Source organism: Pelobates fuscus, chromosome 2 (assembly GCF_036172605.1).
Source record: "Pelobates fuscus isolate aPelFus1 chromosome 2, aPelFus1.pri, whole genome shotgun sequence".
In the NCBI taxonomy this organism is placed as follows: domain Eukaryota; kingdom Metazoa; phylum Chordata; class Amphibia; order Anura; family Pelobatidae; genus Pelobates; species Pelobates fuscus.
The window spans coordinates 303,048,233-303,076,209 of NC_086318.1; the positions used below are offsets into that span (position 1 = coordinate 303,048,233).

The 27,977-nt window shown below is 41.4% G+C and overlaps 1 protein-coding gene across 1 annotated transcript in view; it reads right to left on the reverse strand.

Annotated features, from left to right (window-relative positions):
* Nucleotides 1-27,977, reverse strand: part of SLC35F1 (solute carrier family 35 member F1) — a 427,384-nt gene that overhangs the window by 115,720 nt on the left and 283,687 nt on the right. Inside the window, exon 3 of the mRNA XM_063443481.1 lies at nt 1,786-1,913. Coding sequence (XP_063299551.1) covers nt 1,786-1,913 — 128 coding nt within the window. The remainder of the gene's footprint in view (nt 1-1,785; nt 1,914-27,977) is intronic.

Below are 27,977 nucleotides of genomic sequence, written 5' to 3' on the forward strand. Positions count from 1 at the left end.
AGGATGCATGCATCATCTGATACTCTCTGCCTATCTGTAGCTCCCCATTGAGAAGAGACAGTGGAAAAGATGCATTTATTTTTCCTGATCCCTAGTTGAAGCCTCAGACATGGAGCAGACCTTCACAGGCAAGACGATCAGATACAAACTTGAAGACTTTGGTTGCATGGGACCTCCTTTAACACTGTACAAGCAAAGAGTTGATTTTCATCTTTAATGATGAGTATTTTTTTCTGTTGCTAAGTAATTTGATCTTGATTATTTTCCTCCTTGGGTTTTTAATGTCGAATATGACTGCTAGAATTCCAAAACGTTTCCTCTTAACTTGTATGTTATGTGAGATGATTATCTGTTCTTTGTTTCTTCGCACATTGAAGCAGATATGTGCTGAATATAGAACTGCATTTGTGAGGTTACTCGTATTACAATTGCTCTGCTTGATCTCTCTACCTCTATTTATTCTATAGATCACCCTGAGCAAATGTTACATTTTCTTTTTCAGTTTAATTGTATTCTCAGTGGATTCCACCTACATCCCCCCATTGAGTCTGCTACATTTCAACAATTGATAAAGCATTAAAAAAAAAAACAAGAATACCGACATTAGAATTCTTTTCTTTAAAAAAATGAATATTTTAATCCTATACCTCATTAACATTGTGCGCCTTGGGGCATTGTACTCTGTTACCAATATCACAAATATTAAATAGTATAATTTTAAGAATTAAACACATGAGCACTTTTGTATTTGTTAAAAAATAATCAGGATAAAGTATAATGTTCCAGAGCAGCTTTACCCAACAAAAGAAGAAGCCTGTTTCAGGTAAAACATGTCTCGGAAGTGTCCTGCAGTGCTGTGAGTTGGACCAGCTTGCATGCGTGAGAGTACAGCAATGACATTGGCTCAAGAGCAGAAGAGGACTGGTCGGAAGAAGATGGCGGGCCCACCGGGGACAGGTTCAGGTAAGCTAAACTCACCTTTGCCTGTCCCCTTGGCCATTGGATCCCCAGCAAAGATGTCTTCATAGGGGGTCTTTGCAACTTATGCATAGTCCCCAGACAGTGACAATGTCGCTTTAACTAGATTTTCCTAAAATAACAGTGAAGAGTGCTGTTTCTGAATATAATCCTTAATGGCTTTTAAAGTATATATTATACAGTATCACACTATAACTTTTCAAATTCTTTAAGTTTTTTGGAACTTAAAATTCTTGGAAATAAGCTGTTGAAATATTTTTTTTCAAATTGTAATATAAATATATATATAAATATATAAGCATATTAAAACAAATATTACATAATTTTCAAAGTTTATATAAAGATATAAAATCAAAAAGCTTATCCAAAAATATTAAAGCAAAGCCTACATTTGGTGAGTGCAGCGTTGCTGTTTTTAAATATACGGTTTCACTTTGTGAAAAATACTACACTATATATTTAGCTTTTGTTTGTATTTTTGAGAATTGTGGAAACACATTTGGATGTAAATAATAATAATACCAAGGTAAATTTGGGCCTCCCCCTCACACGTATTGATGACAATACCGTTTTGTACTTTGCATGTGCTTATGACGCAGTGTTAGTGGAATACCCACACAAGTGTTGTAGTGACCACATTGGAAAACTGAGCATATTTTTTATAAGCACCTATAACATACATATAACCTTAATACATTCATTAATATAAAGAATCAATCTATGTTTTCACTGACTAAAACCTGTCTGACTAAACATGTTAGAAAAACACAGTTAAAACAGATTTCAAAGAAGTTACAGCTCACGCACCTGTATGCTGACAAAAGTGGTATATTGATGTGCTTTTACCACTAAATAAGTGGCTTCTATGTCTATTATCCCTAGGAACATGTACTTCCACCATCTCCTTTTCAAAATTGCCAATAAATTTTCCTCTCCTAAAAAAAAGAAAATATAAAAATTAGAAGTTTAATAGTATTTATTATGCAGAGGCTTTCACCTTAACAAGTTTACTTTCGTCAACAGAATAAAACTACAGTTTACATTTTTCTGTAGGGATTCACATTTGTTCTTGTTGGAGGCTTTATGTTACTATAGACAGCCAGTTTACATGTATTAGAATACACTTGACTTCTATAACTTATTGGATTCTCATGTTTGGCCATTCTGAACAGTGGTCAATCTGGAATCTTTTAAACTTGCATACAATTATATTCCTCAAGCAACAAAAATATTATACCCCAAATGTTCCCAACCACATCCATATTTTCCTTTTGCCCTACATTTATGTCCATTTGTCAGCAACAGCCATAGCTATCAAGTAGATACACTCTAAAACCTCTGTCTATTTGTCTGTCTGTCTATCTATCCACCTTTCTATCATATGATATTTACCAAAACAGTTGCAGAAGAACCAAACACAATAAAACTCCCCACAATTTGACGCAAATGTAAAAATTACTTACGTGTATTATCTACATATCTCAAGTAGGACCTTCAGATATTCTACCTTAGGCACAGTAATCACACAGAGAAATCACATTTCCAGAATTCTAAACCAGTTGTTTTGTTTTAAAAGCTATGTTAAAGATGACAATCCTGAGCTCAACAGCAGCTGTTGAATATTGATTAATTATATTTAAAAACAATCTCCAAATTAAAATAAAAAATCAAATCAAAATGTAAGAATAATATTTGATTCAATGGTTTCCAAGGGGAGGTCTAATGAATGCGCAGCATTTGCCAAGCATGCACATTAGCACTTGCTCGTCGTGGGACGTCGGAGGGGACAGAGCTTCGACCAAGTGCCGCGGGACATTGGCACTGGGAAAAGGTAAATAAATAAACGGCAGAGGGAGCTATAGTGCCAGAAATACAGCTTTGCATTCCTGGCACAATAGTATCCCTTTAAAAAAAGCCATGTTTAAAACAGTGTTCCATTTCTAAGGGAGATTTTTAACCCTATTTAAGAAGCTCAGGTCCCGTTCACTCTGTAAAACACTTTTGATAAAGCCTATCCAAGGAGAAACGGGTTAAGTGTATTGTATAACTTTTTTATTTTATTATATATTGTATTACTTTTATTATTTTATTAATATTAAAGTACTTTTTTAATTGGACCTAACTTTGCTGCTGTTGGATTGTTTGGAGCTATATCCCTGGTGCGGGTCATACCACCCGAGTGCTTTGGATTGAGCAAACCAGAACTTGCTATTTAGCAAGTGAGTAGGTTTAACTTATTTATTTCTGCTTACACTCCTTTTTGTGGTTCTGTGTGTTTATCTCCACATATATGGAAGAATTTATATTTACACCTATATCCTTGAGTGGGGATCATACCACTTCTAGTGCTATCAGAGGAGCCAGGTTTTACGGCTCCATTACACATGAGTTCACATTTTATAGTTTTTACCTACCCTTGCTTCATAGCTCTATATACTTTACCATATACAATTTGTATTTGTTTATTTTTTATGAGGATCCCCCTACCACATCTAAAAATTTGAAGAATTACCTCTGCACTTGATCCATAGGCGGGGATTATTCCGCCCAGGTGCATACACTGAAGCTGTATTAATGCTCCAGGAAAGTGTGAGTGCACATCTTTTATTTTACCTATCATCACTACAGTTTTAAATACTACACTATTATTTCTTCTCTAAGTTCTCTCCACATATACCTTGTCAAGAATTACTGAAGCGCTGCACCTATCCCCCTGTTTTGTATCCAGTTTTTTGATCAGAAAAGAGAGACTCCAGATTGTTGTTCAAGCTGCTTTTGGACTATTATCCCTTTGCTTCCACGCTGAATTTATTTTTGTGTGATTGTGCCATTTCTAAGTGTGCCTGCAGCAACACAGAATGAAACCTACAATCACAATGTATGTCTTATTTGCATGTCGAGCTGGTAATTCTGGGATAACTGTGGAAATAAATATGATTGTTTCATTATTATGCCTAAGGAGTAAATGTATACTCAGAAATAGCCTTCAAACATTAATATAAGGCTACTCCAGGCACCATGAACACTTTAGTGACTTGAAGTTATGGTGTCTGAAGTGTGTATTACAGCATTAAGCTTTGAAACACGAGTTTAACCCATTTGCTTCCCGAGGTGTAACTCCATCTCAGTATGTCAACAGCCAGCCCAATGAGTTCTGAGCTGGCTAATTTAATTTCTGTGCAAATTTCGATACACAGAACTCAATTTATTGGCTGAGAGTTGTCAGCTGATGCTCTCAGCCAGTGAGAGACAGGATAGACATCTGTCTAATGCAGCTCTACAGGAGTCAGTTGTCGTAAAACCCTCCATCAGAGGACACTCAACGGACAGCAGGAACATATAAGAGCACAAACCCCTGTAAAACAGTTTGCCCCATTACTGGGGAACGGCACCAGATTACTCTTAACATCATAATCACTACAGTGAGCTGTAGTTTTTATAATGTTTGAAGAAAATCTTTAAGGTGTTAAATACAAATAAATAAAAATGGAGGTAAAATCCTAGAGATCCCAAAAAGCCTGTCCGTGAGGGGGGCTGTGGAAGTGGCAAAAGAGACAGACACCTAGAGAGAGACACCTAGAGAGGCTTGGGGGGACACAAAGAGACACACAGGGCATGAGGCAGAGGCAAAAGAGACATATAGAGGTTTTAATTCAACCCATTAGAATCTTTCTACTGGATATTTAGTCGACTAAAATCTACTTGAGATTTAGTCAATGAAAACTAGACTAAAACTAACACAATTCAGATGACTAAAATACAACTAAAACTAAAATGGCTTTTTAGTCAAAAGACTATGACTAAAACTAAATTTAAATTTGCCGTCAAAATTAACACTGTTTCCGTCTGGTTTACCTGAAAGAATCAGTTGATTGTGAATGACCTAACATGAGGTTAGAAAGACAGCCACATAGTGTAGATTTATGTTTATGTAAGATGCACCATAACATAACAGGAAGGTGAACCATTACTCAAAGGTATCTACATCTACATTGTTTTAGAGGAATGTAAAAAAGGTCACCTTTTACATTTTACAGAAATACCAATTCATTCCCACCATTTGCACAGCTTGTCAACAAGACTGTCTGAAAACATAGCATGTTTGAATGCATAATAAAAAAAAAACTACATTAAAAAGTGTAAAAAAGATGACAGCATAGTGATGAGTTCGGATCTGACAGGAGGCAATCTAATTCCTTAAAGCATATACAGACTTTTACGTGTCATGGCATCAACATCTACTTGATGTGCAAATATAGGGAAAATATAAAAATCACAGACACATTGTCTGAATTTGTTATTGTAATTTTAAATGTTAACTAAACATTGCATCAAGGTCACTTGCCAAATTTGCAGAGGAGATAATCAGACATGGCATTGGAAAACAGTTTTTTTTAAATAATAATTTAAATTAATAATTTATTTTTTTCTATTTGGATTTTTGCATTTCAAATGTAAACCATTTGACAGAGTGAAAATTGCTGCAAATTAGTGTGAAAGAGAGTAACAAACTCTAAAACATAAAGTGTTTGTACAGTTAAATATCACCACAATCTTAACCTGTCCAAGAGACTAGGGAAGGGGTATGCAAACTTTGATTATCCAGATGTTGCGGACTACATTTCCCCTAATGCTCTAACAGCATTATAGCTGCAAGAACACTATGGTAAAAGTAGTCCACAACAGTCCGAACATTGCTTACCACAGGACTACGACATATGGGAAAAGGGTCATTGTGTTTAACTCATCAAATTCAGTGTGGAGTTCCCTGCAGATAATGTAACTGTTATTCCCTGGCAAGTCAACTCAGCTGAGACATATACACGGTAATCCACCCTTTTAGCCTATTCTTAGAAAATGCGTCTGCCCTTCAAGACTGCAACCAAGCAGCTTTCCTATACATGATATAGACAAGCATATTTATAGCTAGGGTCTAGACCAGCGTTTAGCAGGCTTTGGCACTCCAGGTGGACTACATCTCCCCTCTTGCTTTGTCAGCATTATGGCTATAGGACCATTATGGGAGATATGGTCCAAAGTAGTTGAAAAGACAAAAGTTGCCTACACTTGGTCTAGATGAAAATTCACAGCTATTCTGCAAACCATGAAATTGCACAGGGATCCCAAACTGTCTAGGGCTATAGTTGTTCAGTCCAGCCAGACCAAACAGGATAAATATTTTGTATGAAATCCAAGAGAGAGTAGTCCAGAGACTTTTAAGAGATATATTCCGGACATCCTGTTTGTATGGCATGCTTTTCTCCATTATTCTACTTTAATGGCCTTATGCACACATTTTATAAAAATGTGTTGTTTTTTTTTTGTTTTTTTTACATGATGATCCATCATACTTTTGGGATCTATCTCAGGACTGAGTTCCTTATCCACCTCCCAGCTGCCTTTCTCGGAACACCTAGTAAATAAATAGTATATGCATTCTAACATGGGGACTTCTAAAGTCTGGGAGTGGAGGGTATCCATTGACCTTTAACACTAGATATGACTTGGATCCTTTCCTCATTAAGGGGAGTCTTTAGGAGGCTTATGGGGGGGCACATGGACTTTGTCCTGGAGCTTTCAAGAGAAGGATTGACCTCTCTACAAAGAATATGGTAATAGGAAAACCCTGTCTGAAGACAGTAGCAGACAAACTTAAGCAGGGCTTGCAGGAGAGAAGATCTATTTATATATAAAAATTGCGTCCAGTTGATATGTGCTACCGTCAATATGGCCAGGAAATAAACACACAAATATTTCATTGCATGTGAAACAAACAAAGCATCATTTATAGATTCCATTGTATTCCTTATTAAATGATACCATGTAATGTTTGTCACGATAATGTTTACCATAAGAAGTTTATATGGCTCTTATAGGATGAAATAATTTGGTTTTCACGATTTTCCACCACTATGAGCTTCCTATATAGCATTTTGAGGAAAAAGACTACACAGATGCTAGGGCCTGGGTAAACATATTTACTGCTATCTCAATTCTATATATAAATTCAGTAATCTGAGTGACTGGTTGACTGGTTTCATTCATCAAACCCATGATGTTGGGTGGGGTGCAATAAATTGCAGGGTGGTAGGTTATATCTCTTTTTTTATTATTAATGATGTAATGATTAATTTCACTGTCGCCTGACAAAAAATAATCTTCCTCTTTAAATTTAAACCTAAATACTTGCATACGTGAATAGTCTTTTCAGTTGTTTAAAAAAAAAAAAAAAAAAAATTGAATTGTAATTGCAGGAATGCTACTGCCATTTTAGCTACTGCCATTTTAGCCTAAGTGGGTTTGATGCCAGCTCTGCGAACAGCATAATATTATTTCTGGGCATCCCACATGTTTGTGTCACAGGAAAGTTCATTGTCAGAAGCTTGAATCAGCCTAAAGCCCTATAAGCTGCACCTTCTGTCGTGTTTTACCACTACAGTGATGTACCAGTGCCATAAGTCCTGAGGCGCACCCACTATACGCAGTCTTTCCTTCCATGTCACTGGCCATTACACAGTCCTACACTCAAACCTTCACTAGGCTGACAGTTTCATCTGCTCCATTCACAGGACATGATAAATTCCTGTTTGTTTGGTGCAGTTTTTATTGCTGTATAAAGACAGGGTTATGAGAATTTTGGCGGGAAACTCTGAAAGCTCATTTGTACAGGGCTGCTAAATATAATTTATTACTATAAATAATAACTAAATAAACCTTTTCATACAGTTTCCATGTTGCTATATTTGCTGGCCACATGAGATCTATTTGACAATTGCAAAAAGTATGCTTTGTCACTCAAAAAGTAACAGGCATATTTCCGATAAAGCCACAGTTGGGAGTGGTGCTATTTCTCCCAGGTATCTTTCTGCTAATAACGCTATTCACATTTTTTATGTGAAAAGGGTTATGGGGGGAATAGAGGCACAATGTGAATACTGAAACTACTCACTCTCCCTAAAAAAGCTTTGTAGATCCAACATTAAGACTCATATTAGTGCAGTGATGGGACCAACGTCACTGGTACTAAAAGTGGCAATCAGGTCACTGAAATTGCATTCGTTGTCTCACTAAAGTGTAGCAGGAATAATTATGTAACTTATCAGTTTTGGTAATTTTCCTTTGTCAGTAACTTTTACCTATATGCTGGCTTTTCTGCCAACTAGGATTATTGTCTGAGTTAACCATATGTACAGGTAAAGCACTGTGTCATATAACCTTTTCATGTTGTAGCAATGCTGTTTGCTATAGGAGCCCACATTCAAAAATCTGACAAAGAGTATATATATATATATATATATATATATATATATATATATATATATATATTTACTACTTCTAATTAGAAATATAACAGAGCAATCGGCTTAAAGAACCTTTCAAAATGCAGGCTGGGATTAGTTTATATTAAAAATAATTTACCAGCAATTTTATTTTTCACTAAAAGTGCAATAAAGTACCCCAGAGGTCTTGGCTGACAATTCAGAGATTCATTGATAAGAGGCACAGCACCTTTTTAATCTCATTTACAAAGCAACTTCAGTCATTGGCAAAATAGAGATGCCAAAAGTCAGATTATGTCACTGAAGTTTTCTTTTTGACATTTAATACATATAAAGCTAATTTGTGTTTTAATGTAGTGTTAATACACAGACTATACAAGTTGCATTTGCAGCTTTGCTTTTCACCAAAATCCATTATGTGATTGAACATCTTACCTATACTATAATATATATGTCTATAAAATATAAACCATTATATTATATAAAGCATAGTATATAGTCTGAGTGTTCCACATCCCATGAATTCTATGCAAAATTAATAAGCAGATGCTGAAGTTTGAAAATGGTCTGCTGTGTTTTGTAATGCTTGAGTACACATCAGATGGACTTTTGCAGGATTTTTCTAAGCGTAACGATTTAAAAAAGGATTTTGAATTGAAATGCATGGTCATGCAGGAACAAGCCTACAAGACCATGTTCCAATGGTATACGACCCCGGTGAAACTTTATCACTTGCAAAAAAAAAACCAACAGATTTGTGCTTGAGGCTCTGTGGACACAAGGGCACATATATCCCTATGTGGTGGAATTGTCCAAAAGTAGCTAGATTCTGGACCGGAAATTTGGACTTGGCATCCCAGATTCTCTCCAAGCATGTGGACTTAGACCCTTGGGTGTTCCTCCTTTCTAGGCCGATTGACACATGGACGAGAACAGAACTTAGACAAACTTAATCTAGCCATGAGGCACTCCCTGGCCCAAACCTGGCTCCAACCAGATATGCCACGAATAGCCATAGTGATCTCTAAGATGAAGGATACTAATAATATAAGGATATAATGGATAAACTAACCGAACTGACATGGGGAACAAAAAAAACGTTTGCCACGGTATGGGAACCCTGGAAGACATACACTAGGGTTTAATCAAGATTCGGAGACCCCCACTAATAGCGACAATACTCAGGCATCACTTCGCTTGACTAGTGGGGACACCTGGGTTCGGGCCGACCAGTACCTACCCCTTCCTCTACCCTTTTACTCTGCTTTTCTTTTCCTTCTTTCCCTCTTTTCAAAACCATGCTACTAAATATACCTACATTTCTGTACTCTGACTCACAGAGTTTTCTCCTACATATAAAACACTCACAGAGAGCAGGCTACATTCTAGCCCTGTCCTATGACCACCTAGCAGTTATTTACCAGGACAACCCTCTCATTCTTCAGCACCTAACAGTGTACTGACCTGACTCCCTGCAGAGGAGGTGGGAAATGCTTTATGTCCACAATGAACATGTAGACACATAGATTTCACTCCATAGCATATACTATTGCACCATGTACATGTGTAAATGTGATTTATCGGCCATGCTACCACCAGAGGGTTTATGTGTAACCAATACACCTGTAATGTGAATTGTATATGCTCTTCCATCACTGTTTGTTATCTCGCCACACCGTACTGTGCTGGCAGTGCCAGCTGTCTGTGACCAATTGGATAATAACAAAAGAAAAAAGAGTTTGAGATAAAGCAAGTGGACAATGTGTTACTTTGCTACCACTTCAGTTAACTTAGACACTATGATTGCAGATGTGTAACCGATTGCACAAGTTAAAGCTATCTTATATAGTTTGTACAATAAACAGCATTGCCGACTTAATCCAATGTATTGGTATTAGTGTCACTGCGATTCACTACTTCATTGTCTTTTATTCTGTACCACTGAATCTCTGAACTAATAAATAAGAATTGAAACAAATATAAAACATTTTGAGAGTAAGGAGAATATGGAAATTAATGAATAAATACAAATCTAAACCCCCCACCACCCCCAAAAAGCAGATCACCTTTCATTGATCTTTGGCAGTTCTACAGCCTGTAACCATTTTTATTCTAATTTTACCTGCCATATAGAACAATTTAAAAGAGCTAAATAGGTACCCATTTAATTTGATCTACAATATTGACAGATTGATGTCCAGGGCAAATAATTAATTGCACAACTCATAAACAATGTGCATGATGAAAAAGTGAGAATGAACACAAACTATTTATGAGATAATAAAATGTTGATTTTACCAACAATTGCAATGACCTATAGGTCTTTGGTATACCTTTCCAAAATCTAGGCAACTAGTATACACATGATGCCATTATCAGTTCTAAAGGTTTCACGAGTCAACTAATCATAGACTCAACTTGTTTTCATTCTACCTTCAACCAATATCACCATGCTCTATGCATGTAAAGAACGATACTGCAGATGGCCACCTTCTTACTCTGGCAGCGGACGGAGCTGTTAGCTTAGTGTTGCAGCGTTAAAGCTAATGAGATTCTGCTGGAGAAATAACAAGCACCTGTTCTAGGTCTGACATAATGGATGCTTTCCAAGACAATGTTTACTGCAGAATTTGGCTCATGTTAAAGCAAAGGCATACAGCTATAGCCCACTCTCGGGGCAGTGCTGTCTTCTTTCTATGTCACTTAAGATCCAAAGGTATGCTATTTCATAACAGTCCTTCCTAAGATTATTGAGATACATTCACAAAATGCAATATTGAAAAATTAGAGGTTGACGATATTTGGTGTTACCTTATCCACCATGTGTTCCGGGACACATAGCATATTCAAGGCAGCACATTAACCCCTTAAGGACCAAACCTCTGGAATAAAAGGGAATCATGACATGTCACACATGTCATGTGTCCTTAAGGGGTTAAAAGGGTTGCATTGTAGAATGTAGAATTCTAAATAAACTGTATAAGATTAAAGGACCGCTATAGACACCCAGACCACTTCAGCTTAATGAAGTGGTCTGGGTGCCAGGTCCATCTAGAATTAACCCTTTTTGCTGTAAACATAGCAGTTTCAGAGAAACTGCTATGTTTACCTATGGGTTAATCCAGCCTCTAGTGGCTGTCTCATTGACAGCCGCTAGAGGCGCTTTCAGCGCTTCTCACTGTGATTTTCACAGTGAAAAGACGCCAGCGTCCATAGGAAAGCATTGAGAATGCACGGAGACTGGCACGGCTCTTTCCACGCATGCGCATTCAGCCGATGAGGGAAGAAGAGGGAGGAGAGTCCCAGCGCCGAGAGAGTTCGGCGCTGGAGAAAGGTAAGTGTTTAACCCCTTCCTCCCCCTTCTTCATTGCTTGGGCACCCTCAGGGCACTATGGTGCCAGGAAAACAAATTTGTTTTCCTGGCACTATAGTGGCCCTTCACTGATGATGCCTAACAAGGTTGAAACAATCGTCTGGGGTTGCTGTATCTCGTGCAGAGGGAACTTGCTGGCATTTCGGATCTGAACTGCCCGTATGGGTGGGACCAGTCTGACATGCTTCAGAGATGTTCTCTCTGTAATGGCACAAGATGAGCTAAAACCAGCTTGAGTTCTGAGTGGGGACCCACCGAAGGGCAGGCTATTTCAGCTGCTGTCTATCCTCAGTGCACTCTTGCGACTTGTTTTTTGCTCTCTTTAAGTAATTAAGCAGTGAAGAATTCTGTAGAATATGCATTATACAAACTGCAGGGCAACCCTTTTCATGCATTTTCATAAATATGACAACATTATATGTGTCTATGAAAACATGGTAGATATGATAAACGTATGTATATTATGTATAAATAAATGTTATGGTATGTTGAATAAAGGATCAAGTGCTTTTACTGTGCAATCTCCATGTTATGGAAATTAGGTTCAGCAGTTTTTGGCTCGTATGTAACTCTTTTCTTTTATCGCAGGTCAATGCCAATCTACTCTGATTTTTCAATAAGCCAGCTCATGCTTTGGGTGAATTTTTCTGATGACCCTGCTAGTAGGTCTGAGAGAGCTAGAGGCAAAGCCGTGAGCTTCCTCTGCCTAATGAAGAGTAAGGAGTCAAACAGCCTCCGGCTCAAGCAGTAACACATATGAATTGACAGGAGCACATACAGGAACCTAAGCTTGTAAATCCCCAATTCCCACGGAAGAAAAAGTCTAGGCATGGTGATTACGATTTTAAAATCCCTTTACGGAATTAAATCTAGCATTTAATTTAGCACTGATGATAGTAATAAGAGGCAAAACAAAGTTGTAGAATATCATTGCATATTACTGTTTATGTCGATGTAAAGTTACCATAGTATTAAATTGTAGAAAAGTAGCAGTTGCAGGTAATAAATAATATAATACTTCAAATAATGCTTCTGGTGGCACCCGTTACTTGTATTTTAGGTTTAGGGTAGCTGATCTGGACGTCCTACTGAATTAATTGGACTTCCTTACTTATTGGGGCTAATGACAATGAAAAGTCCCTGGATGGACCAAGGTTAATTTACTGAGATGAAGACTATGCAATGCAGAACCCTTTTTCTAACAAGACAGAGTGAAAACGTAACACCTGTTACTAACCTTGCTGTTACAAAAACAATCTATCTATCTATCTATCTATCTATCTATCTGTCTGTCTGTCTGTCTGTCTATCTCAAAATATAAGAAGCCATGGACCATTAGTGAAGACTGACATGTGGCTGGGGGTCACTATCTTCACAATTATAATATATAGTCATGTATTAGATGAGGAATTAAAGGACCACTATAGTGCCAGGAAAACATACTCGTTTTCCTGGCACTATAGTGCCCTGAGGGTGCCCCCACCCTCAGGGTGCCCCTCCCGCCCGGCTCTGGAAAGGGGAAAAGGGGTAAAACGTACCTTTTTCCAGCGCTGGGCGGGGAGCTCTCTGCCTCCAATCCTCCTCCGTTCCGCCCCGTCGGCTGAATGCGCACGCGCGGCAAGAGCTGCGCGCGCATTCAGCCGGTTGCATAGGAAAGCATTATCAATGCTTTCCTATGGACGCTTGCGTGCTCTCACTGTGATTTTCACAGTGAGAATCACGCAAGCGCCTCTAGCGTCTGTCAGTGAGACAGCCACTAGAGGATTTGGGGGAAGGCTTAACCCATTTACAAACATAGCAGTTTCTCTGAAACTGCTATGTTTATAAAAAAAAATGGGTTAACCCTAGCTGGACCTGGCACCCAGACCACTTCATTAAGCTGAAGTGGTCTGGGTGCCTAGAGTGGTCCTTTAATTGTACAGGGACAGGTTTTGACAGCTGCACATAAGGGGAGACTACTTCAGGAAGAAAACTGTTCCTAGATACATACTAAACAGACACTGACAAGAGGCACTGGTATCGCAGTAACCCATTATGTACCAGGAAATCCTGAAACACCTGCACATTCTGGAATTCCTATGTCGCATATAAAAGTCGCAAAAGGGCACCTCCTTATTAATCTGAAATATATAATAGTATGGTTTGATGATATAACACACGCATTAAATAAGGTCTATCGAACACAGGACCAACACAGAAGACGAACACTAATTAATGCATTTTTACCGCCAGGACTTTCGATATCTTTGGCAGATGCTAGAGATTGGAATTCCGTGATTAGCTCACTTTATGAGAAAACCCGTAGCACTGTAGCTCTTTCATCACTTTCTGATACACTTTCACAAGTTAACAAAGTGGAATTTTAGCCTCATGTTCTTTAGGATGTAAGTTGAAAGAATAATTACAACTTGATATGGAAATACTGAAAATCCTTAATCACAGGTCAGGGATTCTTCAGATAGAAAGTCAGCTTAAGGCACAGTCAGAACCTGGGAAACATTTACAAATCCCAGTTATAGTAATACAGACTCTCAGGCAGACACTGTTGAATGGAAAGATTTAACTGGAAAAAAATGTAAGAATCCCCATCAAGAAAAGGTGGCTCTCTAATTAGGCGATCTAGGCAGTCACCTAAGCCTCGCGCTGGCTGGGGCCTCGTGGCAGACTAAATCGCCTTAGGGCAGAGTGACATGTTGGGTCTTCGATCTTTGACCGAGGGCCCAACACAGGAGGGTGCCCGGTGGCTTGCCCTGTGTGCCGCCGGGTGCGAGGCCCCTCCATATTGTCTGCCCTGATGGAGAGCCGGGAGTGAGATGCAGACTGAGGTGTCTCACAATCTCAGCCAATCAGAGCATTGCCACAGGTTACCATGACAGTGCTCTGACTGGCCAGATCTCGCAAGGCTTACCATGTGGTCTGCAGCTCTTCACCCGGGGGAACTGCAGACCAATAAATACCAATAAGGTATTTTTTGTTGTTGTTTTTTTTCCAAGAGTCTCTGGAACTGAGAGATAATTGAGCTCTAATCTGGATAACTCAATTAGCTCTTAGTCTCAGGCAATACATACAATATTGTGAATCATCCCAAAAACATAAGAAAATATTACAAGAACCCCACAAGTCCAATATCCACGAAAAGCCCTGGTCTGAGCACCAACCATATCTGAAAATCATTCAGATCAGTTTGGTGAAATGAAATCGCCATTCGAGAGAAGTCTCTGCTCCGGGATTCCTGTATGAACACTGATGAACGCTACACCCTGGCTTCTAAGTAGCGAATGCTCCCCCTACGTACAGGTACCGATGCCTGTGTTTGAGAGAAAAATGGCCATGCACAGGACCACGTGCGTTCGGGTATACGAATGGCGGCCACCCAGGGAAAGCACTCGAGTTAATCCTTTAATTGCGGTTAACAGCCAGGGGTGGTCGGGGTTCTGAGTCAATAAAGAGGGGGACCACACAGATGGGATATGGGTCTGTTCGGCAGAACGAAATATGTGTTTGGGCAACCTCAGGGACTGAAACCAGGTCCGCCACAAAGGATATTTGAACAACAAGGCCAATCTATATTTCTGTCTGCCTGTCTTTCTATCTATCTATCTATCTATCTATCTATCTATCTATCTATCTATCTATCTAGCTAACAACCATCTGTGTGTCTAATTCATCTATTCATATCTATCTATCTATCTACCTACCTACCTGTCTGTCTGTCTGTCTGTTTACCATCTGTGTGTCTTTTTCATCAGTGCAACAAAGAATTATCAATGAAGCTAAGCCACTCGTGACTCCTTTCGTTAACTTACATTCCTTCCTAATAGTCGGACTACAGGATTTTCCTGCACATAATTTAAAGTCATTACTGACCTTTGCTCACTTTCTGCCACATAACCTCACTAATTGCCTGACGTGATGCGAATATCTATATCCTTGAACTATGCTATTAATTGAGTCTTTTCTAAAAAGCCAAATGAAAATAATTAATTTCATTAAAGGGTCATGGTAAGGTGGATATTAACATGTTTAATGCATTATCTAGGCAGTGCATTTAATTTAAAATAAAACGGCTCACCTCTGAATGCCTGTACTGCCCAGGAAATCCTATGGTTGCTGCTACAAGCAAATGTCTGAAATGTTTCATCAATTTAGAGCACTTCAAGTGGAGAAACATTTAATATATACATATGCTGTGTTACACATATATGAGCTCAAAACCCAACCAAAATCCAATGAAAACATCCAATGGTGTATGTTGAAGTGCAATGGAATGTGTATGAATGAGGTGTGAATGCTTTTAATTGATTTATTCTGGGATCCTTTGTGCATGTAAATACCATTGTGTTTTTCCTGTTGATCCCATGCGTCAAGTGCATTGATATTTTATTTATTATCATTTCCATTTTCTTATATACTGATTCAAGTACTGGTAACAGAATGCCGTAAAGCTGGCAAATAACTAGGGATGCCCTTATAAGTTAGGTATTTGAGCGAGGGCCAGTATAGAGAACAGCAATCTCTGCACTCTTCAGTCTATAGTGTCTCTGCCCCTTGGTATCTAGCTCTTAAAGCATTTTAAGATATTGATATGTGTTATTTGTATATTGTAATGCATATTGATATATTGCATTTTTAATTGTAGCTTTTGGAGTCGTTTCTTCTACTATATTATGTTACTACAGCTATATCATTAGTCCTAGGCTATTTTACTACAGTAATAGGAACCACAGTACCAGGAAAACAGAGACAACAACAGTCTAAGCACTAGTGAAACAGTGACCCATAGTGTTTTTGGTTACACAGCTCATTGAAGTGGTCTGGGTGCATAGTCCAAGGTCCCTTAACCCCGTAAAGGTAATTATTACAGTTTTTAATACATTGCAATAATTGCCTTTGTGGGTTAACTCCAACTCTAGTGGCTGTCTAGAGCAGTAGTTCCTAACCTTTTTTCAATTGAGTACCCCGTGGCAGCCCATTTCCATAAATTGTACCCCTCATATTAGCGAAATGTTTGTAATGAACATAGTTGCTGTTATTTCAAATACTGGTATATTTGGTTTTTCTCTGCCATAGGCTCTCAATGCCCTCTCTACTCTCCCCTCTGCCCCAGGCTTTCCCCCACTGCCCCAGGCTCTCTCTGCTCTCCCCCTCTGCCCCAGGCTTTCCCCTCTGCCCCAGGTTCTCCCCCTCTGCCTCAGGCTCTCCCCCATTGCCCAGGGCTCTTCCGCTCTGCCCCGGGCTCTCTCTCTCTGCCCCAGGCTCTCCCTGCTCTCCCCCAATGCCCCAGGCTCTTTCACTCTGCCCCAGGCTTTCCCCCTCTGTCCCAGGCCCCCCCCCCCCACCCGGTGCCCCAGGCTCTCCCTGCTCTCCCCCTATTCCCCAGGCTCTCCCTGCTCTTCCCCTCTGCCACGGGCTCTCCCTGCTCTCACCCTCTGCCCCAGGCTCTCCCTGCTTTCCCCCTCTGCCCCAGGCTCTCCCCCAATGCACAAGGGTCTCCCTGCTCTTTCCCTCTGCCCCAGACTCTCCTTGCTCTTCCCCAGGCTCTCCCTGCTCTTCCCATCTGATCCAGGCTCTCCCTGCTCTTCCCCTCTGCCCCAGGCTCTCCCCACTCCCCCAGGCTCCCCCCTCTGCCTCAGGCTATCCCTGCTCTTCCTATCTGCCCCAGGCTCTCCCCCCTCTTCCCCTCTGCTCTAGGCTCTCCCTGCTCTCCTCCTCTGCCCCAGGCTCTCCTTGCTCTCCCCCTTTGCCCCAGGCTCTTTCTGCTCTCCCCCTCTGCCCCAGGCTGTCCCTGCTCTTCCTACTGCCCAGGCTCCCCACACATGCAGATACACAGATACAAACACGACACTCATACCAATACAAACACTGACACATATGCAGATACACATACGCACTGTATCTGCATGTGTGTCAGTGTGTGTATCAGTGTGTCTGTGCAACTATATGTGTGTCCAGGGCATACGCCTAGGGCGCCGGCCTGCTGGGGGTGCCCACTGAGGACCCTCCTTCCTCACGCACCCTCTGTGATGCTGGGAGCCGACGTCATTCTGGCCCTGGGGGGGCAAAATGGATCTTTGCCTAGGGAGGCAGAAATCCTTGCACCGGCCATGTGTGTGTCTGTGCATCTGCATGTGGTTCAGTATGTGTATCAAACACTGCCACACATACAGATGTAAAGACACACAGATACAAGCACTGACACACATACAGTTGCACAGACACACTCACACATACTCACACATACTCACACATACAGATACACACACTAATACAGATACTCACTGATAAACAGACATACAGATACACACACACTTACACAAATGCAGATGCTCAGACATACAGATACACACACTGACACACATACAGATACACACTGACACAAACACACAATTACATACAGATACACACACTGATACACAGATAAACAGACATGTAGATTCACAGACTTACAGATTCAGACACTCTCACAGACATACAGATTCAGACACTCTCACAGACATACAGATTTAGACACTCACACATAAACAGACATACAGATTCAGACAATCACAATTAATTATTATAATAAAAGTTATATTTCTAATTCTGTTTGTTCCACGGTTCTGCTTGCTGTTTAGCGTTAATGCTAATGTTAATAAAATGCTGATATAAGGGTAGAATTATCTGTTAATGTTTGAAAAAAGTAGTTGATGTGGTATAAATGCTGAATCCCATCAACCTCAGAAAGCCCTAAAGTTGAAAATTCCCCTTCCAAGCGTTATAGAATATATAACATATATAGACAATTTTTTAGAAACAGCATATGTGTTCTTTGCTGTTGTCATTTTAATTCTTATTGGAAGAATTTTATGTTGCTTCTAAAGGTACATACATAATATTTTCAAAAGACACATTTATACACTTTTAATATACAATATCAATACACAACATTAGAATTCATAGCCGTGCAACTCATCTAAACTTTCCACAGCCAGTGAATATATTCAGTTTCACGGTTTCCAATTAAACGGATGACACATGATTCAGCACAAGCACAGCACGTCTTAAGGTGTTTAATCTAAATTCTGTGAATAAAAATGAAATTGGAAGCTTTGAATTTTTTCAACATTGTACAAAGCAGTAGTCACATGAAAAAAATCTTGCTGAAAAACGACTGCTCGATAGATCTATACAATGAATATAAAATATACTTTCCTACATTATACAATGGAGTTTATTGGAAGAGTATTGGTATTGGTGTATTGGTATTTTATTTTCTAAAACTCAACACACCCCATTAAAAAGGATATTTTATATTTTTGACAGGTGATATGATGGTACATGTCAATATTTAACATGTACAGCCTGGAGGAAAGACAAGATGGGGGATATGATAGAAACATTTAAATACATAAAGGCAATCAACGCAGGAGAGAAAAACTACCACAACAAGAGGATATCATGTTAAATTAGAGGGGAAAAGGTTTAAAAATAATATCAGGAAGTATTACTTTACTGAGAGGGTATTGGGTGCATGGAATAGCCTCCCAGCTGAAGTGGTAGAGGTTAACACAGTGAAGGAGTTTAAGCATGCATGGGATATGTATAAGACTATCCTAGATGTAGAATAAAGAACTAATGAAAGTATTTAGAAAATTGGGCAGACTAGAGAGGCCAACTATTTCTTCTGTGCTTATCTTTGGTGCACATATTTCATGTCTTGTGGCTACATGCTGTTGATGTTAGGGAGGTAACAAGCACCTTTTTAATATATACTTAAATATGCTGTTGCAATGTTAGCCCAAAAAAACATAGTCCACCAACGCATGGCAGCAACTGTCACCTAGGAACTTGCTCTAAAAAAAGAGAAGACTAAAAGACACTAGCTACTGACTAACCTACAATTCATAGCCAATGGTTAAGACAGAGTTTTTCTTTTAAAGGCCTAACCTTCTGGATGGAATATAATTAGGAGATATTAAGACAATAATAAACATACAACAATACAACATATATAATCTAGAGCAGCAGTTCCCAAACTGGGGTGCCGCAACAAGCACACAATGGCGCTGGAAAATGTTTCCCCGGTGCTATGATCCTAGTACCAGGAACTGTGCCGTGCCTCGTTCTCCCCTGCCGGCCCTGCAGCACCGGAGGGGAGATATCCCTCACTGGCCTACTAGCACTGAAATGCTGCATCCGGCAGTGGAGAGAGACGACGCGGGGGGAGCTCTAACCTGAAGCTCCGCTGGGTCCTCCTCTTGCAATCTCGGAGTGTTGCTGCAGTTACCATGGCAACGCTTTGAATCTCGCGAGAGTGAACTCTAGCTTCAGGAGCTGCTGTCGTTCACTCTCACCACTTGAACAACCAGGGCTCCTCCACCAGACCACCAGGGTTTAGTACTGCCCCCCTCCCAGGCAAAGGTAAGAAGGGATGGGCGATATGATTTTTTTTTTTATATTAAAAAAAGTATACATTTATCTGCCCTCCTACCCCCACAGACCCACAATAACTGCCCCCATACACACACACTACCCCATCACACACTGTACCCCTCACACACTACCCCATGCACACTTCCCATCCCACACACTCTCCCCCCACACACACTGCCCACCCCACACACAGTACCCCTCACGCACACACTGCCCCCCACACACTCTCGCCGCCACATTCATTATGGACTGTAACGGCGCAAGTTGGGAGCACGTAAGACCACTGAGAAGCAGATTACAGTAGTCAAGGCGAGAAAGGACAATGGAATGGACCAGCACCTTAGCCGCATCTGGCGTTAAGTAGGGTCAGATGCACGCAATGTTTTTGAGATGGAAGCAGCAGGATTTAGTGATAGACTGAACATGAGGCGTGAAGGAGAGGTCGGACAACAAAAGTAACCCCTCTGATTGATTGAAAATGTAAACTTTCTTTATTTCATGGAGGCTGGATGGATCACAGCCAGTGTAGATGCAGCTAAAGCAACATAAACATAACGAAAATTGATTGTCAGAAAATTAGGCTCCAGTCACATAATCACAAAAAACTACTTAATTAAGCTAAAGTTGTTTTGGTGCTTAGAGTATGCCTTTAAATTGCAACCAGGTTGTTCAAATATTTCCTTCTGACCTAAATGTCTTTTTAGCATACACATAATCACACAAACTCCATAAAAAGTTGCAATTCTGCTCTATTGCTTTCATTTTAAATTAAACATAGGTAGAACAATTTAATTCTCTGCATGCTCTATATTGTTCATTATGGTTCAGTTTTTTTAATGAGAAACACAACTGTCAAGATAAACCATATTCTTCTGAATTGTACCCTAATTACATCTAAAACTTAATTATTTCTGAAATGGGACTTATCTCCCTCTGGCAATACAGCTATCATCTTGTTACCACCATTCAAATCTCCAGCATGAGCGCAGACAATACGTGTAACGAATGTGTGGGTATCCTTGGGTGAAAACAGCTTTAGTTGATGTGTATTTCAGAGGAATTGTGAGTACTGTGAGAGTCCTCTGAACTGAGAAGGTAGAAGGTTTCCTACTTTAGACACAACGTATGTGATTTCGACTTCCATATTTCTGCTTTAAAAACTTGCAACTTTCCAGTTCTGTGTTTGATCTCTTACATGGATTCAAAAAATACATAGACTGTTAACATAAAAAAAGATTAAAAATAATTAGCTACACAAAATATGTATTCTATCTATTCTTCTTAGATATATGTACATAATGATCAAGATTAGAGATGTCCCGAATAGTTCGCTGGCGAATAGTTCCTGGCGAACATAGCTTGTTCGCGTTCGCCACGGTGGGCGAACATATGCGATGTTCGGTCCGCCCCCTATTCGTCATCATTGAGTAAACTTTGACCCTGTACCTCACAGTCAGCAGACACATTCCAGCCAATCCGCAGCAGACCCTCCCTCCCAGACCCTCCCACCTCCTGGACAGCATCCATTTTAGATTCATTCAGAAGCTGCATTCTTAGTGAGAGGAGGGACAGTGTAGCTGCTGCTGATTTAATAGGGAAATCGATAGCTAGGCTATTGTATTCAGTGTCCACTACAGTCCTGAAGGACTCATCTGATCTCTGCTGTAAGGACAGCACCGCCAAAAAGCCCTTTTTAGGGCTAGAACATCAGTCTGCTTTTTTTTTTTCCTGTGTAATCTAATTGCAGTTGCCTGCCTGCCAGCGTGTGTGTCAGGCTCACAGCGTATACTGTGCCCACTTGCCCAGTGCCACCACTCATATCTGGTGTCACAATAGCTTGCATTTAAAAAGAAAACTTTGACTGTAATATAATAGCAGTCAGTTTCCTTCACACGTGTGCATTTCAGGGCCTGCCAGGGCACAGTGTCACTCCAGTGCAACTCATATCTGGTGTAACAGTAGTGTACATTAAAAAAAAATTGAAATTTGACTGTGAAATAATAGCAGTCAGTTTCCTTCACACGTGTGCGTTTCAGGGCCTGCCAGGGCACAGTGTCACACCAGTGCAACTCATATCTGGTGTAACAGTAGTGTACATTTAAAAAAAAAAAAAAAAACTTTTTGGACTGTGAAATAATAGCAGTCAGTTTCCTTCACACGTGTGCGTTTCAGGGCCTGCCAGGGCACAGTGTCACACCAGTGCAACTCATATCTGGTGTAACAGTAGTGTACATTTAAAAAAAAAACTAGAAATTTGACTGTGAAATAAAAGCAGTCAGTTTCCTTCACACGTGTGCGTTTCAGGGCCTGCCAGGGCACAGTGTCACACCAGTGCAACTCATATCTGGTGTAACAGTAGTGTACATTAAAAAGAAAACTAGAAATTTGACTGTGAAATAATAGCAGTCAGTTTCCTTCACACGTGTGCGTTTCAGGGCCTGCCAGAGCACAGTGTCACACCAGTGCAACTCATATCTGGTGTAACAGTAGTGTACATTTAAAAAAAAAAAAAACAATTTTGACTGTAATAGATTGAATAGCAGTTAGTTGTCTGCAAGCGTGTGTGTCAGGCCTACAGCGTCTACTCTGCCAACTTCTGCCAGTGCACAGTGCCACTCATATCTGTTGTCACAGTAGCTTGCATGCAAAGTACCACTTATCAAAAAAAAAAAAGGACAGGCACAGGCAGGCCACCCCGCAGGGGCCGTCGTGGTCGTGGTGCTGTGATTCCCTTTGGGCCTAGAATAATGCCCAGTGTTCAGAGGCCACGTACCCTGAACTCGAAAAGTTCTGAGGACATAGTTGGCTGGCTAACACAGGACACCCAATGTTCTACAGCTTCCGCTCGGAACCTTAACGCACCATCCTCCTCCAGCCTAGCTTCGGGCACCTCTCAAGTTACCACTCACCCGCCTGCCGCCACCTCCAACACTAGCACCACAGCCGCTTCACTTGATCTGTCAGAGGAGTTATTTACACATCAGTTGGAAGAAATGAGTGATGCGCAACCATTATTGCCAGAGGATGTAGATAACAGGGATATGTCTCAGTCAGGCAGCATTACACACATGGACGTACAGTGTGATGATGATGATGTTGTACCCGCTGCTGCTTCCTTTGCTGAGTTGTCAGATACAAGTGAAGCGGTTGATGATGACGATGCATCCGTGGATGTAACGTGGGTGCCCGCTAGAAGAGAAGAGAGGAGGAGGAGACAAGTTGGAAGCAGGGGGAGGTTGTCGCAAGGAGCTAGTGGCACAGTCAGACAGCATGCATCGGCACCCGGGTTCAGCCAGACAGCAGGCCAATCAACGCATGCTGTTGCCACCACCAGAATGCCGTCATTGCAGAGCTCAGCAGTGTGGAATTTTTTTTTGTGTCTGCCTCTGACAACAGCGATGCCATTTGCAACCTGTGCCAAAAGAAACTGAGTCGTGGGAAGTCCAACACCCACCTAGGTACAACTGCTTTGCGAAGGCACATGATCGCACATCACAAACACCTATGGGATCAACACATGAGTACAAGCAGCACACAAACTCAAAGCCACCATCCTCCTCCTGGTCCAGCATTTCAGCCACGTCAACCACTGCTGTCCTCCTTGCCCCCTCTCAACCATCCGCCACTCCATCTCTCGCCTTGAGCAGTTCCTGCTCATCTGCCCACAGTCAGGTGTCTGTCAAGGACATGTTTGAGCGTAAGAAGCCAATGTCACAAAGTCACCCCTTTGCCTGGCATCTGACAGCTGGCTTGTCTGAACTCTTAGCCCGCCAGCTTTTACCATACAAGCTGGTGGGACACCGCAGTGGAAGGTACCGGGACGAAATTTCTTTTCACAAAAGGCAATCCCCAACCTGTACTCAATTGTGCAAAAGGAAATAATGGCATATCTGGCACACAGTGTTGGGGCAATGGTTCATCTGACCACTGTTACCTGGTCTGCAAAGCATGGTCAGGGCAGGTATATCACCTACACTGCGCTTTGGGTAAACCTGCTGACGGAGTTGGTGACACCGCCACGACTTGCAGGCAGGCCTGCTGCCACCTCCTCTACTCCTCCTACTCCATCCTCTTCCATAACCTCCTCGGCTGAGTCCTCTTCTGCTGCTGCGTCTTGCTCCACATCAACGGCACCCCCCCAGCTCCCCAGGTACTATTCCACATCCCGGATACGGCAGTGTCACGCCGTCTTGGGGTTGACTTGCCTGAAAGCAGAGAGTCACACCGGACCAGCACTCCTGTCCACCCTGAACGCACAGGTGGATCAGTGACTGACTCCGCACCAACTGGAGATCGGCAAAGTGGTTTGTGACAACGGAAGAAATTTGTTGGCGGCATTGAATTTGGGCAAGTTGACACATGTGCCGTGCATAAGTACCCAGGCTTACAGGACATCCTGAAGCAGGCCAGGAAGGTGTGTGGCCATTTCAGGCGTTCCTACACGGCCATGGCGCACTTTTCAGATATCCAGCGGCGAAACAACATGCCATTGAGGCACTTGATTTGCGACAGCCCGACACATTGGAATTCAACACTCCTAATGTTCGACCGCCTGCTCCAACAAGAAAAAGCCGTTAACGACTATTTGTATGACCGGGGTGCTAGGACAGCCTCTGCGGAGCTGGGAATTTTTTTTGCCACGTTACTGGACGCTCATGCGCAATGCCTGTAGGCTCATGCGTCCTTTTGAGGAGATGACAAACCTAGTCAGTCGCACCGAAGGCACCATCAGTGACATCATACCATTTGTTTTCTTCCTGGAGCGTGCCCTGCGAAGAGTGCTGGATCAGGCCGTAGATGAGCGTCAAGAGGAAGAGGAAGAGTTGTGGTCACCATCACCACCAGAAACAGCCTTATCAGCATCGCTTGCTGGACCTGCGGCAACGCTGGAAGAGGATTGTGAGGAAGAGGAATCAGAGGAGGAATGTGGCTTTGAGGAGGAGGAAGACCAACCACAACAGGCATCCCAGGGTGCTCGTTGTCTCCTATCTGGTACCCGTGGTGTTGTACGTGGCTACATGAGTAGCTCGGCATCCAACCTTGTGCAAATGGGGTCTTTCATGCTGTCGTGCCTGTTGAGGGACCCTCGTATAAAAAGGCTGAAGGAGAACGACCTGTACTGGGTGTCCACGCTACTAGACCCCCGGTATAAGCAGAAAGTGTCTGAAATGTTACCAAATTACCGCAAGTCGGAAAGGATGCAGCAGTTCCAAAATAAATTAAAAAGTATGCTTTACACAGCGTATAAGGGTGATGTCACAGCACAACGTGAATCTAACAGGGGAAGGGGTGAAAGTAATCCTCCTCCTCCCACGACCACGCCGGCAAGGACAGGACGCTTTACAGACGTGTTGTTGATGGAGGACATGCAGAGCTTTTTAATTCCTACGCATCGCCACAGCCCTTCGGGGTCCACCCTCAGAGAACAACTTGACCGACAGGTAGCAGACTACCTCGCCTTAACTGCAGATATCGACACTCTGAGGAGCGATGAACCCCTTGACTACTGGGTGCTGGGTGAGAACTTCTGGCCTGCCCCGCTTCAAGTGTCCTGTCAGAAAGAACCTTCAGTGCAGCAGGAGGTATTGTCACTGAGAAGAGAAGTCGCCTAGGTCAAAAAAGTCTAGATTACCTCACCTTTATTAAGATGAATGAGGGATGGATCCTGAAGGGTCTGACAGTGGGCGATACATTCGACTAAAAAAGGCCTGATGATGGGGACGTAACAGGGATTAAACTGATCAGAATAGTACTACTTAACACACCACTCCTATCTGGTGGCACATTAGATTGCACGCGCAGTGCCCCAAATTTGAAGTAGGAGGACCGGCCAAGCATCTTTTTCCATCTCCCGGTTCCTAAAATCGATGCCAAATACACGTCCACTGATAGGGGACGTAACAGGGATTAAACTGATAAGAATAGTACTACTTAACACACCACTCCTATCTGGTGGCACATTAGATTACACGCGCAGTGCCCCAAATTTGAAGTAGGAGGACCAACCAAGCATCTTTTTCCATCTCCCGGTTCCTAAAATCGATGCCATATACACGTCCCCTGGTAGGGGACGTAACAGGGATTAAACTGATAAGAATAGTACTACTTAACACACCAATCCTATCTGGTGGCACATTAGATTACACGCACAGTGCCCCAAATTTGAAGTAGGAGGACCAACCAAGCATCTTTTTCCATCTCCCGGTTCCTAAAATCGATGCCATATACACGTCGCCTGATAGGGGACGTAACAGGGATTAAACTGATAGGAATAGTACTACTTAACACACCTTATAATAATGCAGAGAGAGGCAACGCAGATAGAGTCTGAAGAAGAGGAGTCAGAGGAGGAAGGTGGCTTTGAGGAGGTGGAAGACCAAACACAGCAGGCATCCCAGGAGGCTTGTTGTCACCTTTCGGGGACCCTTGGTGTTGTACGTGGCTGGGTGGAGGAAGAGACCTTCAATGACATCAGTGAGGACAAAGAACGGGACATGGCTAGCATGGTATCCAACCTTGTGCAAATGGGGAGTTTGCGGTTGTGCAAATGGACTGTTTGCGGTTGTTTGCGGTGCGTTAAACGAGTTTGGTCTGTCACTGTGAAGCAGGCGTAACCCTTACACTACCTGATCGATACAACATCATACCTGATGTTTTAAAGCACGTTATTCCAAACAATTTAGGAATGTTAGGTGATTTATGCCCTTTATGGATTAAAACCAGACTCTGCATCAACTATGTAATTTTCCATGGGAGTTTTGCCATGGATCCCCCTCCAGCATGCCACAGTCCAGGTGTTAGTCCCCTTGAAACAACTTTTCCATCACTATTGTGGCCAGAAAGAGTCCCTGTGGGTTTTAAAATTCGCCTGCCTATTGAAGTCTATGGCGGTTCGCCCGTTCGCGAACATTTGCGGAAGTTCGCGTTCGCTGTTCGCGAACGGAAAATTTTATGTTTGCGACATCTCTAATCAAGATATAGTTTAACAGGACATTCTTTTGTAAATAATTAGACTGTTGTTTGCTCCGTAAACAATGATAGAGCTCTAGCAATTATCTTGATGCGAATACTCACTTATAATGATAATAAAAATAACAATAATATCAATCATATAAAATCTAACAGATAGCTGGTTTTCACCTACGTTTCTGTATATTTGTTTTTTCTGATAATATTGGTATTCGTGAGGCTGGCCGTCAACTACATCGCAGTCAAGCAGCCTCTATAGAAATCTCAGCCATGCAGCAAGTGCTAGGATGGGGTTGGGAAGGAAGTATGTATTATATGTGTAGCTGTGTTTGTGTATGGACGTGTGTAGCTGTATGCATGGATGAGAACATGTAGCCGTTACACACACCTGTTTGTATGGGAGTGGCCACTTCATTAAGCTAAAGTGTTTTTGATGTTTACAGAGCCCCATCAAAGGGAATTTGAGGCAATTGTGCCGGAAATTACTAAATGCACAGCACTGACCAAAGAAACAACTCATATACTTATTCTACAGCTCTAACCTTCCCACTTTTTATTTGATTAATATGGCACATTGTGTCTTCTGCAGAATGAAGATATAGTCTGTGACTGAGACAGTGTTCATTTACATATCAATTGCAGCAGATAGTTTTGGAATGAAGTCCTGCTTTGTTTATATGTAGAAACAATCAGGAAACGTTCAACCTGAATGAACGGAGGACAAGCCCAGACAGATGGCCCTGATATATACATAAACACTTTCTGCGCAATGAAGTGTTCCTTATTATAGTGGTAAATTTGTAGTCACCAAGCTAGCACAATGTGTTGGCTAAATCCTATTACCATGTGCTAGCATGCCATTTTATGCAAGACAGCTACATTTAAAAAAAGGAAAAGTTAGTTCGTAAATTTTAGCACAACTTGCTCCTGGGTTTTGCTATGTTTTCATTTTATTTTTTATTAAA